Below are 19,654 nucleotides of genomic sequence, written 5' to 3'. Positions count from 1 at the left end.
GTTGTAACTCCGACTGCCGAACTCCAGAACGCGTGCGCAGAGCTCTCGCACTCCCTCCTGGTAGTCGTAGTCTTTCTACGTTACTCTCCTCCAGCCCCACCTACCACCGCTTGTACCCTATCATAATTTGCTAAGCCTGAGAGGTGACGGCTGGAGGGGACAGGAGTGAATGCAAGGATTGCCCTTACCCCCAATCCCCATATCCAATCAGATGCCAAATCCTGTGGATTCTACCTTTCTGCCACCTCTGATTTATGCTCCCTTCTGCCCTAGGACGTAGACCTTAATGTTACTGTGGTGCAAGCCCTCATCCCCTCATGCCTGGACTATTTACTTCAATAGTCTGATGGTAGTGGGCCTGCCTCAAGGGTCTCCCCACTCAGTCCATCCTTCGCACATTGGTCAAATTGATCTTTCCATAGTGCAGATCTGTCTCTCTATTCGGTCCACATCCGTGGCTCCCTGCTCCTGCTACTGCTCCTGCTACTGATGTGGTTCAGTCGTGTCTTAACTCTTCGTGACCCCATTTGGGGTTTGCTTGGCAAAGATAGTGGAGTGGTTTGCCATTTCCTTCTCCTGCTCATTTTCCAGCTGAGGAAACTGAGGCAAACAAGGTGAAGTGACTTGCCCAGGGTCACACAGGTGGTAAGTATTTGAGGCTGGATTTGAATCACCTCCAAGATACAATATAAAACACTATTAGTCATTCAAAGCTCTTCATAACAAGATCTCTTCCTGCCTTTCCACACTTTTTGCACCTTAATCCCCTCCATAAACTCCTCCTTCTGGTATCACTGGCCTCCTTTGCTGTGCCTAGTATAAGACACATCACCCAGCTCCAGTCTCCTTCACTGGCTGTTCCTCATGCCTAGAATTCTCCCCCTCTTCACCTCCCAATTGCTGGCTTCCCTGGCTTCTTTCAAATCTCAGCTAAAACCCCCACCTTCCGCAAGCAGCTTTTCCCAATCCCTCTTAATTTGAGTGCCTTCTCTTAAAGATAATCTCTGACACGGCTGTTGCAGTGGTGAGCATGAGACCAGCTCAATACTCTTAACCTGGAGGTGCATTGATGAGGCGGAGACAGCAAGATTGCAGAAGCTCCGTTAAGTGCTAGTAGCTTTCTTTTATATCCTTAGTAACACCTGATCAAAGCATGATCTCCACCTGATAGCCAATCACCAAGTGTGCTGGACACCTGCAACCCTCCTGTCAGGGGTATGAGTAGGACTTTTCTCCCAATGAGAGGAGAGCCGAGCCAACCGTGGGAGCTGCGTGTCAGCAAAGGAGAGGTCTTGTGAGACTTCCTTGTTTTTGCCACACAACAGGTTGTGACCCTCAGCTTCTGCCAAGAGAAGCTAGAACTCCCATGAGAAAATTACCCTAACAGATCTCCAGTTTATCCTAAGAATTGTTTGCATGTAGTTGTTTACATGCTGATTCCTTCATTTGATAGTGAGCTCCTTGAGGGAAGGAACCATTTTTTGCCTTTCCTTGCGTCCCCAGCGTGAGCAAAGTGCCTGGAACATAGTAAATTCTTAATAAAAGCCTCTTCACTTGAATCACAGTAGAGAGTGTAGTGGAAATAAAAAGGGTAACAGTGTCAGCAATAATTGTGTTGTTAGCATTGCTACCCCCATGAACTAACGACACAATTGTTGCTAACATTGCTATCCATCTCAGAAAGAGGGCTGGATTGAGAGTCAAAAGCCCCATTCCAACACTTACTATGACCTTGGGCAAAGTGTTTAAAGGGGCTTGGCCCTCATTGTAAAATGAAGGGGTTTACCTAAATGACCTCTGAAATTCTTCTCAGTTCTAAATTTATGGTTACATCCCTGGCTGGGGGTGTGAGAGGTACCTAGCAAGTCTGGGGGCCTTTAGGAAGCTCTGCTGAGGTCTTGAGGTATTCTTACAGGAAGATTTGCTCAAGAAATTAAGCTGTTAGTTCCTCAAGGCCTGCCTTCTGTTTCCCGTAGATATGCTGATGGTGAACATCCTAGCTATAAATATACACTGGATGGAGGGAACCTTAGCTGAAGGAAAAGGGCCTGATGAGATATGCCTGTTTATTTCTGCCAAGTCTCCTCCCTGGTCCTCTGTCAAGAGTTCAGAGATGTCACCAGAAGAGCCATCAAGATCAAAGTAAAAGACAACTGGCACAGATACTTCCGAGTTGTTTTGTGACATCATATCAGAACATTTTACTTCAAAAAGCAATATTCCTGGGGCAGTTAGGTTGCACAGTAGATAGAGCTCCAGCCTTGGAGTCAGGAGGACCTGAGTTCAAATCTGGCCTCAGACACTTGACACTTACTAGCTGTGTGACCCTGGGCAAGTCACTTAACCCCCATCCCCTCTCCAAAAAGCAAAAAAAAAAAAAAAAAAAAAGCAATATTCCCACTGCTTAACTGATTGGTGCTCTAATTAGTCCATAGAACAATATGGAAATGGGTATCTTTGAAACTTCTAGTTCTAGAGTGCCAAAGAGTAAACTTTGTGTACTTTTAAGGAAAATGAACCAGCAGCTGAGTGGCACAGTGAGTAGAGCACCAGGCCTGGAGTTAAGAAGACTTGAGTTCAAATATGGCCTAAGACACTAGTTGTGTGGCTGTGGGTAAGTCACTTAATCCTGTTGGCCTCAGTTTCCTCATCTGTAAAATGAGCTGGAGAAGGAAATGGCAAACCACTCCAGTATCTTTGCCAAGGAAACCCATACAGGGGCAAGACTGAAAAACAGCTAAACAACAATGAGGAAAATGAGGATATAACCTTTTGCAAAGCTATCTCCAGGATTAGTAAACTCATGGTATTATAGATGTATGCCTATGAGACTACAGAAATAACTTTGTTTTAACCAAACAAGCTATATACAGGATAAACAAGAAATATTTAACAAAGGAAAGGCACTAGGATTTAGAGGGGTTTTGGAAAGGCTTCCTGTAGATTGTACGTAGGTTCCCAAAGTGGGCAATACCATCTCCAGGGGCGCTGTAGTAGCCTTAGGTACAGTTGGGGAGTGTTGAATAAAAATAAGGGGACAGTGGAAGCATAAGGAAAGAACAGAAGAAAATTTTGAAAAACCGTTCATATATGTTTCATCTATTGAGTAACAGAGTTATAGTCATAGTGATTATATTATTTTTCAAATAAACACACAAAATGCAAGTTATAATCAATCAATGGTCAAGTCCAATGACAGGTCTTAACAAGCAAGTGTTGGCAGGTGAGTGTGTCGTGCATTGTCGGGAAGTCCAGCATACATCAGCAAGAATATGTTCATGTAATGACTTGTGTACAGTGCGATAAAAACTATGTGATTACATGACACAATATTGTATCATCAAAATTTCAATGCAGGAAAAAACCTAAAAATTTACAAGAAATTATTAAATTTAAGATGCATCATTTAAAATATATATTTTATATTTTTTTGAAATGATCCAAATTTAAAAAAAAATAAAGGGTTAAAGAAAGTAAATTTCCAAGGGGTGCTGAGTAATTTTTTTTTTTTTGAAAAGGGGGCAGTAGGCCAAATAAGTTTGGGAATCTCTGCTGTAGAAGATGAGATTTTAGCTGAAGGAAGCCAGGAGGTGGAGATGAGGAGGGAAGTGCATTTCAGGTGTGGGGATAGCCAGAGAAAATGCCTGGTGCCAAGAGATGGAGTGTCTTGTTCTTGGAACAGCTTAGAGGCCATTGTCATTGGATCAGAGTATGTGGCCTGGAATAAGGTATAAGAGAACCGGAAAGGAAGAGGGGTCTTGGTTAAGAAGGGATGGGAGTGCCAAACAGATGATTTTGTATTTTATCTTGGAGGTAATAGGGAGCCACTGGCGTTTATTGAGTAAGGGGATAATATGACAGGACTTGTACTTCAGGAAAATCACTTCAGTTGCTAAATAGAGGATGGATTGGAGTAGGGAGAGACTTGATTGAGGCAGGCAGACCTATAAGACTAGAACAGGCTGGCTAGAACATGGAACTTGGAGTCAGGAAGATCTGAGATCAAATTCTACCTCAAGACACTAGTTCTGTGACCCTGGGCAGGTAACTTGACCTCTGCCTCAGTTTTCCTTCTCTTTTAAAAAAAATTTAATTTATTTATTTTTAGTTTTCAACTTTCACTTGCATAAGATTTTGAGTTTTAAATTTTCTCCCCCTCCCACTTCTTCCCCCCCTCACCCCCATGGTGTACAGTCCCATGCAGGCTTTACATACACATTTATGTTAAGCATATTTTCCCATTAGTCATCAGAATGAGGATATTAATAGCACCCATTTCCCAGGGTTGTTGTGAGGATAAAATGAGAAAATATTTGTAATGTATTTAGCAAACCTTAAAGTACTATGTAAATGATAGCTCTTATCATGATCATTGTTGTTGTTGTTACTTGTATTTCCCCTAAGTACAATGCAAACTTCATGAATGCAGGTACTATATTTGTTTTGTTTTGTTTTCTCTGTATCCCTTGTACTTAGCTTATAATAGGTGCTTTGTAAATATTGAATTGCATTGATTTTTGTAAAAAAATCCATATATTTTCTGATCACTTTAATTCTGAATTTGACAGTATTATAAACTACTTCCTTAATAAGAAGGATATTATTGCTTGCTACCAATAAAATGTTTGAGAACAATATTTTATTAAATAACTCACCTGGTAAGCTGCTTCACAATAAATTTTATCTTATTATGTAAGCCAGAATTTGGAAAATCACTTCAGCTAATGACATTTTTACTTAATATCTCAGGTTTTATTTTTAAGTTGGCTCCTATGTTAACTCAAATGAATCAATATATCTAAAGTGTTTTAGTGCTATATAAATGTAAGCTATTATTATTATTATTATTGTTTGTAAATATTTACCTTTGGAATTTTTTCTGTGATGCTGAAAGTGTGTATTTTTAAAAATTTGTTAATTAATTTGGTAGGATTTATTTGATAGGATCAATAGCAGTAAACCTTCCTCCACTGGAAATTTGGCAGCTTTTTTATTTCTTTATATTTTCAGATTTTGCCAAATTATACACAATAAACATTTATTCTAAAAATTTTAAAATGAAAAAAATTAAAGATAAAGTTAGTTATATAAGTGTCCTATTTGACCCACTATGGGCCCTATGTCTTGGGCTGACTTTTTTTCATAAAAGTTTTGACTGAACCAAAAAGGGCTACAAGGCTAGAACAGAAATGATAATGGAGAGATGGACAGTTGACACAAATTCTTGAGAGAAGAGGCAATAGCCGCTGGAGGAGTACCTCTGTCCTTGGCCTGCCCTGCCCTTCACTCCACCCTTCTGCTAGAAATGGGTTGATTGGAGTTACCTAAGTCCCCTCAGTAAGCCAGCCACACTGAGAAGCAGCTAGAAAATCAAAGGTTACTGTCAGTAACAGAAAAGTAAAGGGAAAAATAGTAACATTGGGAGTTAACTGTGGTTTCCCAGAATATGAACAGTTTTCAAAAGAAGAATTCCAAACTGTTGATAATTGTAAACAAAATTTCTCTATATTACTAATAAGAGAAATATGTATTAAAAGAACTCTGAGATTTAATCTGTTATTGGTCAAAGTAGGAAAGATGGAAATGATCAAGATAGTCAATATCAGAAAGGCTACATGAGGACAGGCATACCAGGACACTGTGGGAGCTGGGAATGGGTCCAGCTATTCTGGAAAACAGTTTAGAGTTAAGCAAGAAAAGTCACTATCCCCTTTGATTCAGTAATCTGACTACTGGGTATATACAGTTATTCCTTCTACATCATGGGGGGCTAGGGGCACCACACCCACGTGATCTAGAAAATTAGCATAAATTTTTTTTGGCCCTTCTTTTATACCAGAGAAGATTCCTGAATTTTTTCTTTTTCTTTTATGGGGTGTTTATGGTACCTAATTATAAAATTTGGGTTAAGTATTTGTTCATAGGCTCTGTGTCATCTTTGGTTTCCACAAAACTCTCCAAAAATTCCTATTTAATTTCTTATGGCAACCTTTCATATATCAAAACCGTGATGGGGAAAGTCGTGTTGTGGGAGGGATAACTGTAATTCAAAGAGGTCAAAGACAGGGTAGGGAGCCTATGAGGTTTGGTGCTGGCCAAATAGATATTATAAAAGTCAGGGGTTTGTTGTTGGCAGGTGTACATAATAAAGGTAGAAATGTGGGCCTGGATGAAAAGTGAATGCCTTACATTTTTCATTCACCTCTGGTTTTTGCCCAACTTCGCTTGCATACCAATCAAAGAGTATCTCAACAATGAGATGGGTTTGATTGTCCTGGCATGTGTCTGGTTCTTCTGTTTTTGTTCTTGATGGGGTTTATTTTTTTTCCTTGGAGCTGGGGCAGGAGGGAAGTGAGCATTCTTTGAAATCTGCCTGTCCAAATGATTTAGAGACATAAGTACCAAATATGGATATAATAGGAATTAAAAGAAATCAGATCTTCTTCTGGGAGCCTAGACCATGCATGTTGGTGTAAAGAAGAGACCCACTCTTCCCTGGGGCACATTTGGTGTGCTTTAAAGCTCTTCTTATCTAGGCTCATCACAATTTACAGATGGTAACTGTGGGTCACGAACCTATAGACCCACAGTTTAAGAAGTGCTGAAGGAGTCACCAGTGGAAAAGTTTAAGAAGCCCTGGACTCGATTATAGCTTAGTGACCACACCAGATAACCAGTGGAAAGTGGAGCTATTAAGCAAAAGAGACTAGAGCTGCCTAGCAGAAATCAGCATGATAACATCTCTGTAGGGTATCAGCACCTCTGAAGGTGTGAGTTCCCCCAGCCACCAGTGCATCCAAATCATTTATCTATGTTTCCTATGTGTGTGACTCATATGTGATATACTTTGGCCACTATTATGTGCCTCGTTTTTCATGTATGTTACTTATATGTGTACGCTCTATGATATCCCGTGTACTTTCCCCATTGGTGGTGTGGCAATCACCTTTGGGACAGTATGCCCCATGTGTACATAAGGGAATATTTTCTTATTTTATTTTCTATGATGTTTGATTATATCTTTTGTTTTGAACAAATGGATTCTCTGGTTGACTGGTAAAAAGTAAATGCATTGTTGGTGGTTTATGAGCTATGGTTTTTGGGTAGCGACAGACCCAACGTGAGTGCCTTGAGACTAGAAGAGTTTTCTTGGGGGCCTATAAGTGAATGGTTGCCCAATGTGCTATAATGGTCATTCAACAGTCAACAAGTATTTATTTAGCTCCTACTATGTACCAGGAACAGTGCTAAGTGTTGGGGATACAAAGAAAGGTAAAAGACAAAAAGAGAGGCCCTACATGTTACAAAATATTTGAAGCTATATTTTTTGTAGTAGCAATATCAAGCCACAAAAAACCCACTGAAAAACAAAACCCAGAACAAAAACATGGAAACATGTAGATGCCCATGAATAGAGGAATGCCCATTAATAGATGCCCATGTATAGAAGATGTAGATATCCATCAATAGAAGAATGAGCAAATTAACAAATTGTGGCTGATAGAGGTAGTGGAATAATAGTATCACAGATCACTGCTTTACTATAGCTGAAAAGACTTTAATGATCATCCAATTCAACCCCCTCATTTCATAGATGAGGAAACCAAGGCCCAGGAAGATGAAGCAACTTTGTCAAGATTATAAAATAGTAAATAGTTGAGCTGGGATTTGAAATCAGGTTCTATGACTCTTAAGTTCAGTGATCTTTCCACTATACCACTCGGTAGCTCAGAATAAATGATGAGTATGAAGAAGCCAGAAAAGCATGGGAAAACTTACATGAATAGATACAGAATCATGGAAGCAGAACCAGGAGAACGAGCCACACAATGATTGCAGTAATGTGACACTAAAAGAGGACCAACCTGTAGTTAATTGTAACGATCAATCTTTATGTTAGTTAACTGGTGAAGCAGTAAAGACTTCTCACTGTAGAGAGGTGGGGATTCTTGGATGTGAAATCTGGTATAACCTGTAAAGTACAATAACTGTATTTGTTAGTATCGCTTATTTTACAAGGGTGGGATCAGTTGTGTTGGGGGTAGGATGAGGGAGAGATCGTGGTTTAAAGGGTGGGCTGTGGAGTAAAAACAAAAGGCAATGATGAGTTGCCTGCAATATGAAATCTAGTTTACTCAGCCTTTTATTCGAGACAATCTACTACTGTGGTGTTCAAGGAAAAAATGGCTGTTTTTGGTATAAGAAGAACCTGGGTTTGAATCCTGGCTCTGCCATTTATGCCATTTGTGTGACTTTGGGCAAATCACTTAATCTTTCTGGGCCTCAGTTTCCTCATCCGAAAAATTAGGGGATTGGACTAGCTCTTCCAGTTCTAGGTCCTGTGAACTAGGAAGACCTTTCTCCCTTTCTTACCTCTTACCACCCTCCAATATGCCCACTGTGCTTCAGGAAAACCAGCATGCTTGCTGTTCCCTGGACATGCCTTACTCACTCCTGTCTGTGAGCCTTTGCTCTTGCTATTTTCCCCATCTGGAATACTCTCCCTTCCTCTATCCCAATCTTCATCTGTTATTTCATTATTATCAGAATGAAAACTCACTGCCTACAGAAGAATCACTACCTGATTAATGCAATGATTCTGATCTCATCTGTGCTCTAATTCCCCTTAAAATGCATATGACTCTATTATGTTGTATTTGTTCACGCGTTGCCTTGTAATTGTTCTTCAGTTATTTTCTGTCTCCAAGTAGGCTATAAGCATCTTGAGGATAGGGCTTCTTTTTTACATTAAAACGTGTCTATAATATAGATGCTGCTAAGACCTTAGAAAAATAACTAGTGTAGCAGTGAGAACAAAATATATGTATTAGTGAATGAATGGATGAAAAGGGTATAGATAAATAATTAAAAAATACTCTTCATAGAAAAAAGAGAACTTGCCTCAGCTATTAAAAAAATTGCAGCCTATGCTAGGTAGGAGCAAGTTTAAAAAAATGTATATAAGTACATTGTCAGTTCGAGACTTTCAGCTGAGTAGGAGTTTCCAGGAATAAACAACTTCTGACTAACCACAGACCTGAAGCTACTTCTAAAGTAGCTCCCTTCTGACTGCTCCATAAATTGTACTCTGGAGGTATCTTAGCAGGTGCTCCTTAGCAGAAGAATCTGTCATTATTTCATTAGTTCATTGGTTTACTGTTTGTCCTTCATTCTCCAAGAGGATCGTGACATCAGGAAGGTGATGTCATGACTTGCGAGTGAGTTAGATTTAAGTGAGGAAGAGCTGTGCAAAGTCATCAGCTTCTCTCTCTTCTTAGGAGCCATCTGGGTACAACGGCAAGGTAGAAATCAGGAAGATTGGAGACGGCCCACGATGTAGTGGCAGACCTTGGCCTTTTTGAGCTAAAGTCTTTCCCGGGTCTCAATTTGACTGAAGCAACTCCCGTTCAGTGATTAAGACTAGGTAAGAAATGAGGCAAAGAATCTACCCAATCCAATTTACCTAATTTACCTAATTTATCTAATCTAAAAACCAAAATCAATGTGGAAGGGGGAGACCCTCAAGGGTTTCTGGTTAAAATAGAAATAATTGCTATTTATACTTCTCTGAGCTATCATAGCCCAAACAATGACCAAGTGAAGCCTGGGCTGGGACCTACTGTTGGCCAGGCAATGAGAAGCAGGGTGATTTGGGTCCTTAAGAAAGAAATCTGGCCCATAAACTCCAAGATATCTCAGTGATCAAAATATATATTCCTTTGGGCAGAGCACCTGCAGGTAAGGGTATGATTACCTATGTGGACAGAGGGAGAGGAGGATGGGAAGGAAGGAAGGAGGGAAGGAGGGAGAGAGGAAAGAAGGAAGGAAGAAAGGAAGAAAGGAAGGAAGGAAGGAAGGGTACTGTGTTGCCCTACTAGAAATGACCAGTTGGGTCCCCAGTGGAACAGCTACTCCTACTCACAGATTGTTGTTTGTCCTTTGTTCTTGAAGAGGACCATGATATCAGGAAGGTGATGTCGTGACTAGCAAGTGAATTGCATTTAAGTGAAAGAGATCATTATTTACACAAAGTCCAAGAATCAAGACAGAAAACATCAGGTAGATTGCTTCGCACAATAATGACAATCTTGAGGCCCTGTGGACAGTTTGATGTCAGTTTTTGTTTTCTGGGTGTTTGGGTTAGGTGAAATTTGGGACTTGTTTGAGTCTTGTGTGTGGAAATGCTCCAAGTCCTGCGTATTTTGAACATTAAATTGAAACTTCCATTAAAAAAAATGGAAAATGCAGCTACATAAGAGAAAAGTTTTCTGTTCATTCATTATAATTATCAGGTAGTCAAAAGTTTATTGAGTGCCTGTTATATTCTGGTGTTGATGGTGATAACTGATGCATTTTGATGGCTTTGAAGGGATTGACTAAGCCAAGAAGATCTGAAGAGTTAAGGAAAGCAAAGGCATAGATATTGTAACTAGAAAATAGAAACCAAGTGGTACAAATCTAGTTTTTCACTATTAATAGAGATATTAGGACAATAAGAAGAACTGCTTGCAGAAGGTGTTGTCTGGAGACAGGATGAGTTTTCATATGGGGAGAAGGCTGAGCACATTTGCTTTTGTTTGAATTCTGGGTGCTTCTTCAAGATCAAGCATCCATTAGTGAATCTACTGAACTCTCTGCACTCTGAATTGGATAAAAATAAAAGTCAAAGAGGAGTAATCTCAAGTGAGATGAAAAAACTGTGAGGAAGGAGATGGGTTTTAGATTTATTTAATCTTTTTAAATTTTAAAACTAATATCCCCACCAGTTTTAAAAAATTGTGGTGATTTCTTTATATGCCTCTTTCTCCACATGAATCCTCCCTTGTGTAACATGTGGGTTATGATTTTGCCCATGTAGGCTATGAATATCCACGTTGATCTGTCTAGGTGCAGCTTTCAGGAGGGCAAGAATAGACATCTCTAGCATCCCATTCTCCTCCTCCCTTCTCCAAAGGAGACTTTAATTCTTTTTTTTTTCCTGTTTAGTTTTTAAAAAAAAAGAATTTATTTTATTCATTTGTTCCTTTTGAGTTCTGGGTTGTCTTTCTCCCTCCCTCTCAACCTCATATTAGAGAAGGCCAATATTTGATATAGATATATATGTGGAACCATACTATACATATATATATGTGTGTGTATATATATATGTATATATATTTATACATATATGTATATATATTTATATATGTGTATATATATTTATATATATATGTATATATATGTATATATATATATCAGTTCTTTCTCTGGGGGTAGATGGCATTTTTCTTCATAAATTTTTCATGGTTGACTTGAATATTCATATAACTCAGAATAGCTTAGTTATTCACAATTACTCTTCAAATACTATTACTGTTATTGTATATAATGTTCTCTTGGTTCTGCTCATTTCACTCTGCCTTATTTCATACAAGTCTTTCTATGTTTTACTAAAATCAACCTGCTCATCATTTCTTATAGCATTTAATCACATAGTATTTAATCACAATCATACACCACAACATATTTAGCCATTCCTTAATTGATGGGCATCTCCTCAATTTCCAGTTCTTTGCCACAGCAAAGAGAGCTGCTATAAATATTTTAGAACATATAGGTTCTTTTCCTTTTACCCTAATCACCTTGGGAAACAGAGTCAAAAGGTGTACACAATTTAATAATTCTTCGGGCATAATTCCAGATTGTTCTCCAAAATATTTAGAGCAGTTCACAGTTCCACCAACAGTGTGTTAGCATCTCAATTTTTCCATATCCCCTACAACACTTGTCATTTTCCCTTTCTATCGTTTCAGCCAATTTGGTAGGTGTGAGGTGGTACCTCAAAGTTATTTTAATTTGCATTCCTCTAATCAATAATTAAAGTATTTTTTCATATGACTGTATATAGTTTTGATTTTTTTCTTCCCAAAACTGCCTGTTCATATCCCTTGACCATTTACCAATTGGGAAATGACTCACATTCTTATAAATTTGACCCAGTTCTCTACATTTTTGAGATATGAGGCCTTTATCTGGGAAACTCTCTATAAAAATTTTCCTGAGACTTCAATTCTTTTTTTTTCATTCTCAACTCTGATACTTTTTTTTAATTATCATTTCCATAAGCTTTTGAGCTTTAAATTTTTCTCCCCCTCCCTCCCCAAGATGGCACACAATATGATATAGGCTATACATATACATTCCTATTAAACATATTTTCACATTAGTGATGTTGAGGAACCATCAGAAAGAGGAAACAAAACTAAACAGAAGAAAAAATGGCAAATAGTATGCTTCAATCTACATTCAGACTCCATAGTTCTTTCTCTGGATGTGGATAGCATTTTCCATCATGAGACCTTTGGAGATGTCTTAGATCCTTGCATTGCTGAGAAGGGCTAAGTCTATCAATATTGAGACTTTAATTCTTGTTAGACATAGAAGCAGGAGATTGAAGCCAGAGGCTGGCCAACCTGTTCTCCTCAGAGAGAAGGGGTACAAGGCTAGACATATACATCTGCTCTCTTAAATATCATTAGCTTAAGGGATAGAATTTTCAGGTTCAAGCTATATTCCTCTTCTGTTCCTTAATGGAAATGGAGTTCCCCAAACACCATATCCAAGGTTTGACCCCCTTTCTACTAATGGCTAGTTCCACAATGAACACACATATCAAATAGCAAAGGAACTAATTTTTCCAAGTCAATGGCAAAACAGAAATCAGAGAAAGTATACATAGGAGACCAGACAATACATAGAATAAATAAGCTGTACCATTGGGAGAGAGATGTCATCTCATCCAAAAGAGAGAGAGTCCCAGATCTTAACCAAAGAGAAATTCCCTGAAATCTCTAGTGTAGCAAGTTGGGAAAAGGGACATGATGGAACCTATCAACTCCTCATGTTGACTTCTTCCCAGAGTCTTTCTTTCCCTTCAGTGATCTGAAGAGAGGTTGAAAATGTACATCTTTTCTCTTGAAGTTGGAAGATAGAAGAGCCCAGGATCTCTCCTGTTTTTAACAGGTTTGCTTCCTTACACAGACGTGGGGCATTGAGTATCCAATCTCCACCAATGAGGAGACAATGCCATGCAATTGGCCCTTTGAGAGAAGGGATACACTTATAGTAAAGAAAAAACTTTAAAGAAAGTATAACTAGAAAAACAAACAAGCGTGGCAATATATACTACCTTCTTCCTACAGTATCTTTCTATCCCTTCATTAAAGGAAGGATATGAGTTTCCTCTTTTGTTCTATGGAACCAAGATCGTTTATTGAAATTAATCTGAATTTAGCCTACTTTCAGTGATTTAAAATTTATATTATTGTAGTTATTGCATATATTGTTCTCCTGGTTCTGCTTTCTTTGCTTTATATCACTTCATGTAGATCTTCTCTTGTTTCTATAGATTTCTCATATTTGTTATTTCTTACAGCTCAAAAATATTCTATTATGTACGTTTAACACCATTTGTTCAGTCATTCCTGATGTCATGGTCCTCTTTGAGAACAAAGGATAAACAGCAAGAACAACAGCAACAACAACCACAACCCAATTGATGGGCACTCATTTCATTTATAGTTTTTGTTTTTGCTTTTTTGCTACCACAAGGAGTACTGCTATGAATATGGTATTATGTATGGGACCATTCTTTCTGTCATTCATGTTTTTGGGAGTATGTTGTCAATTAGCTGAATGACTGGGCTACAGGATATGAAAAAGCCTAGTCAATTTTTTTCATATAATACCAAGTTGTTTTCCAGAAAAAATAGATCAATTCACAATTCTACCAATACCAATAGTATATTTGTGTGTCTGCTTTCCCACAACCCCTGCAACGTTAATTGTTTCCTCCCTTCCCCAGCCTAGATGATGCCCTGGTGGAGACAGCTGAGGAGGCCACAGAACCCACCAAGGCAGACATCACAAGGCTGTGGCAGGACATGTTCTCCCAAATGGCCACATACCTGACAGGCGAGCTGACAGCCACCAGTGAAGACTATAAGCTTCTGGAAAATATGAACAAACTGACTAGCTTGAAGTATCTAGAAATGAAAGATATTGCAGTAAACCTAAGTAGAAACCTAAAGGACTTAAACCAGAAATCTGCAGCACTTCAGCCTTATCTGGGTCAGATCACTTTAATTGAGGAGCAAGCAGCAGCTCTTGAGCAGGCAGCTTACAAGTGGGATGCATATTCAAAGAAACTAGAAACAAAGTATTAAATGTTAGAAAGGCGATGAAAGAATTCTTTAGCACAAAGACATTAACTACAAGAATGTTTCATTTGAAATAAGTGAGATGGAACTTATCACTGTGCTTTAGTTCCTAAAAGAAAGCAGTGCTGCTGATCCAGGGAGAATCCCAGCCCCCACCTTGGGTTGGATGTGTTGCTCTGGCCACCCCTTGATGTTTCCTGTAGCCCCTGGAACCTCATCTTATCGTGTGCTTCATCGTGTGCCCTGGACCAAGGCTCAGAAATCAGGATCAGCCCCATCTGGAGCAGACACAGAGGAGAGGCTCTCGGCTCCCTGTCTCCTTCCTTCTCTCCTCTCCCCTAGGGCTCCCCACCATCCCCATCATAACCTGTTCTTGAACTTAAATATAAATGCCGACTTATGACCCTCAAAAAAAATCTAACAACATAACAGTATTCTGTCTAGTAGTTAGTTCCTTGGCTTTCTGCTATGAGGAGGGTAGTTTGTGTCTGGTCTTGAAGACACTGGGTATGTTTTATACTCGGATGCTGAGGAGTTCAAAAGTTGGTATTTCTAGTTCACTCAGTGGTATCTGTCATATAGGTTGCTTACACCTAATTTACATGATTTGTTTCTTTTCTTTAATAAATCATGAATTACATGTTTTGCATAAGGCCAACCTTTAGGCAAACATGGAACATGTAAGAGAGGGAGAGAGCTCTCAGAACTCAGGAGAAGAGAGTTTCTTTTTCTAACTTCTAGACTCGAGAGAGGACACAAGCAGTTCTGGAGTCTCTTCAGGGAGGTCCCTAGAGAAAAGAGAAAGCCTTAAAAATGCTCATTAATTTAGGATTTTTTGCATAGCAGATGATATATTGATTAGGGCCACTCACTTCAGCAAATTCTAGTGAGAGATATTTAAAACTCAAGGAGTTTTAAAATAGATGATCATTTCCTCCTACTCATTTCACTTCCTACGTTTGGTAGCAAAGCCCTCTCTGTATGAGTGATCATCATATGGTGATTCAGTATTTGCCCTAGGAATGGGAAAAAGAGAAAATTCATGTAAAACACATGGTTTTAAATGAGTTTCATTAAAGCTGGCTATCAAGGGAAAAGTGATAGTGTGGTCCTCCAAGCCTTTGTCCATATTGGGGTGGTGGTATGGCAGATCCCAGGATAGCTTCTCATTTTTCCTCACTTGTATAGGAAAAGGACCATCTCTGATGTGTATTAGGGATGCTACCTCACTTTGGAAAAGGGAATAAAAGAAGGGAGATCCAGGGAATCATGGTATCTGGTTCTTCTGTTTCCAGATCTAGGTTTTGGGATTTTTGAGCATTTATTTAGTTGAAAGGCAGCCAGGAGTCGCAACAGATTTAATGCAGGGCCTGGAGTCAGGAAGATTCAACTTCCTGAGTTCAAATCTGGCCTCAGACACTTACTAGTTGCGTGACTCTGGGCAAGTCACTTAACCCTATTTGGCTTAGTCTCCTCATCTATAAAATGACCTGGAGAAGGAAATGGCAAATCACTCCAGTATCTTTGCCAAGAAAACCCCAAAAGGGATTATGAAGAGTTGGATACAACTGAAAAATGACTGAACAACAATTTAGTTGAAAGGATGAAAGAGAGAGAAAGGGAAATGGGGAGAGAATCTGACTCAGTATATGTCTGACTTTGGGCCTATTCTCAGAGTTAGGAATCTGGAATTCATAGTATTGATTGGACTTCTGAGAAACCCTTCCCTGATAGGTGATCATGAACTCATAACAAAGAAAGAAATCACTAAAGTTTGTTCATGGTTTGAATTTCTGTTTTAACTTTTAAGTCTCTTGACTCTAGACTCTAGAGAAGAAGTTCATTATCTGGGATCCATGGATAGATTTCAAGCGGTGTATAAATTTGAATTGAAAAAAAAAATTACATCTCTAGTTTCACCAACCTCTGAGATTAACTCTAAGTTAGCATTTCCTTTTATTATGAATGTAGGCAACAAACATCATTCTGAGAAGAGGTGCATAGGTTTTACCAAACTACCTAAGGAGTTTATTGTTTGTTTGTCCTTCGTTCTGGAAGAGGACCATGATATCAGGGAGGTGATGCCATGACATGCAAGTGAATTGGATGTAAGTGAGGGAAGGCTGTGCAAAGTCACCAGTATCACTTTCTCCTCTGGAGCCATCTGAGAACGGTGGCAAGATATAGATCAGGATGACTGGAGATGGCCCTCACTGAAGGGATCTATGACACTAATAATAGGCCAAGAACACTTGTTTTAGAGCAGGGGTGGAGAATCTGCATCCTTGAGGCACATGTGGCCCTCTAGGTCCTTAAATGGGGCCCTTTGACTGAATCCAAACTTCATAGAACATTCAATCCAAGGGCCACACTTGAGGACCTAGAAGGCCACATGTGGCCTTGATGCCACAGGTTCCCCACCCCTGCTCTAGAGCACTCTGTAAGTATAGTGAATAGGCTAACATTTACTCAGGACCTTTTTATTCAGTGCTTCATGTATTGAGGTGTCTTGCATCTGTGAGACAGGTCAACAGACAGTCGCCTAGGGCTAGAAGAGGCCCTAATAAACATCCACTCTTACTTAGGACTCTTTTGCTTTGATGCCATTTTCTATTCAAGTTGCCTGGCTCTAATATACTTTTCTTTCACATACTTCTTCACGTATTCTGTGTTACATCTAGACTGGAACATTATTGTCCTGTCTTTACTAATGGTGTCTCCTATGCTTGGGATACATTTCCTCATCTCTGTCTATTGAACTGTAATTCTGTGGTTCTGTGAAGTCCTTCCCTTTTCAAGGCTTAATTCAAATGCCATATGTTCATGAAGATTACCTTCTATCCTGACCTCCCAACTGAAAGTTATCTTCCTCATTTTCAAATTTTTCATACCTCTTTGTCTGGACCTTTCTTTTGCATATATACCACTTTTCCTTGTATGTAGTCAGTAGTGTACATAGATTGTGGGTTAGGTATGCTGGCATGCTGATATGTGCTAGGGGAGTTTTCCTATTGACTTTTCCCAAGTGTGTATTGGCAATACCCGGACATACTTATGTACATCTATGACATGGTAATTTGTGTATATATTATTTCCCTATATTAAATACCTTACATGTTCTAATTTTTTATTTTCTTCTGATTTTTTGTTTCTAATTACTTTTATTTTGTTCTAATAATTCTTGTCTCATTGAATCACTGAGTTCTTTTTGCTCCATTCTGTTTTTTAGGGTATCTATCACTTGAGTAAATTTTTCTACTCTGTGTCCTAGAGTATTTATATTCATTCCATTTTTTCCTCCACAAGAGCTCTAAATTAAATTCCAGTGCCATTTTTAAATCTTTTGCTTCATTTCTTTCAGCCACTCTTGGAGTCCTTGTGGCTGAGCCACTCCTTCCTCTGAGGCTGTACTTAAGCTTGGTGAAGAGTTACCCTCTTCTCCTGGGATTGCCTTTTGATAATCTCTTAACCCATAGTATTTCTTCATTATGCTTTTCCTTCACTTCTGCTTGCTCATATGTCACCCTTAGGTTCTGAATTGGGACTTTGCACAATCTGGCCATTCCTACATTCTTATTTAAGGTGAGTGAGCCCTGTTGGGTCCTGATCCCTTTGTAATCTGGATATTGCTGTTGCATTTCTGGATGGGGTGGCTTGGAGCATGTCCTACCTTCTTCTGCAATCCTTCACTTCCAGTGCCTTTCCTGGTGGTCCAAGCAGGGTGTTGGCCATCTTTGCCTCCTTCACATTGCCCTATCCCCGACCAGGAGTTGGGTCCATGCTTCCCTATGGCCCTAAAATGCCCCAGTTGGATAATAGCAATAGGTGGCACCGTAGATAGAGCACTGTCTGGGAATCAAGAAGTCTCATCCTCCTGAGTTCAAATCTGGCCTCAGACACCAGCTGTGTGACCTGGTCAAGTCACTTACCTCTGTTTGCTTCAATTTTCTCATCTCTAAAATGAGCTGGAGAAGGAAATGGCAAACCACTTCAGTGTCTTTGCCAAGGCAAGCCCTAGATGGGATCCCAAAGAGTTCGATGTAACTGAGCAACAAAAACAACAAAAAACAATCATGCTGAATTTAAACTTCCTACAAGGACCCCAGTCATTGAGGTGTCTTTATCTCTTGTAGCTTTGACACTGCCCTGCCATGTGATCTTCCTTTCTTCCCACTCCTCACTGCTGCTCTTTCAGTCTAAGATCTTGATCCCACTGACTTCAGGATCCAATTTCTAGAGCTCACTCTAGCTTCTGTATCCTTGAGGGTGTCCCTGCTCAGAGCTCCTACATGTTTCGGGCCCTGTGAGATCAGGCCAGGTTCAGGCCCCCTCAGCATTTTCCCTATACATGGTACTCAGAGGTGCCAGGCTTTCCACTGCAGCTCGTGCCAGCTTCCTACCATCCCTTCTGCAACCATTCTCTCAGAGTCCCTAGACTTCTGACTTTTTTTTTTAGGATTGTACAGAATGCTTACTGCTGTTTGTCTTTGGTCTTCTTGCTTATTGTTTCATCATCTGGTTCTTGGTTAGATCTTTGCTGGTATCTGTGTGAGAGAGCTAGGTTCCTTTATAACTTTCCATATTGTCATCTTAACCAGAAGTCCCACAGAGTAGAATGTTAAGTTCCTTCAGAGCAGAATGTGTGTTATATATATTTGTATATTTCTGGTGCCTAGTACACTGTCTTAATAAGAAATTGATTAATGAACATTGAGTTGAATTGAGTTCAGAAGGCAATATCAGATTGACTTAGTCACTCGTAGATATGCTAAATTTACTTGTGTGGCATTCTAGCTATCCTATGATCAAATGTCAAAGGGTGCACCTTTGAAATAAATAGTTTCATTTTAGGAAGTGATAAAATGTCAGCAACTTCATCACTGTCTAATAAGAGATACGATATTCTTACATACAAATAGATATTCCTATATACAATCAAAACAGTACTGATATGAGTGGGATTATGGTATCATAAATTGAGAGCTAGAAGAAACCACCTAACCCAACTCCATCAGTTTAGAGATAAGGAAACTCAGAACTAGAGTGGCTAAGTGACTTTTCCAAGCTCAAACATGTAGTAAGCGGCAGAGCCCAGATTAAATCCCAGGTTCCCCAACTCTAAATCTAGAATCTTTTCAACTGGAACATGTTGCCTGACTGGTTATTGACATGACCATTGGTGTCTAGAATTTTGGTGAGCACAATATAAACTATGCATCTTCTGACTATTGTTTCACCATACAAAGAGACAAACCATAAACCAAGAATGCTTGCCGGAGGTGTCTGCATTTAATCAAAGTTAAATATATATTTCACTTTCACATATATACAGTTACATGTGAATTACCTGGGACAAGCAGTAATTTTGATATGGGCTTATTTTGTGACAGGCAACTAGGGGTTGTAGTGGATAGAGTGCTGGGCCTAGAGTCAGGAAAACTCATCTTCCTGAATTT

At 39.3% G+C, this 19,654-nt stretch overlaps 1 protein-coding gene across 1 annotated transcript; it reads left to right on the top strand.

Annotated features, from left to right (window-relative positions):
- The first annotated feature begins 13,922 nt into the window (after nucleotides 1-13,922).
- LOC114047796 (biogenesis of lysosome-related organelles complex 1 subunit 2-like) lies at nucleotides 13,923-14,204 on the top strand. The gene has a single exon (XM_027868731.1). It carries the CDS (start codon nucleotides 13,923-13,925, stop codon nucleotides 14,202-14,204), a length of 282 nt encoding a protein of 93 aa, XP_027724532.1.
- The last annotated feature ends 5,450 nt before the right edge of the window (nucleotides 14,205-19,654 follow it).

This window comes from Vombatus ursinus, unplaced genomic scaffold, assembly GCF_900497805.2.
Source record: "Vombatus ursinus unplaced genomic scaffold, bare-nosed wombat genome assembly UNPS02001419.1, whole genome shotgun sequence".
In the NCBI taxonomy this organism is placed as follows: Eukaryota; Metazoa; Chordata; class Mammalia; order Diprotodontia; family Vombatidae; genus Vombatus; species Vombatus ursinus.
This window is presented reverse-complemented; position numbering and strand designations above follow the sequence as displayed.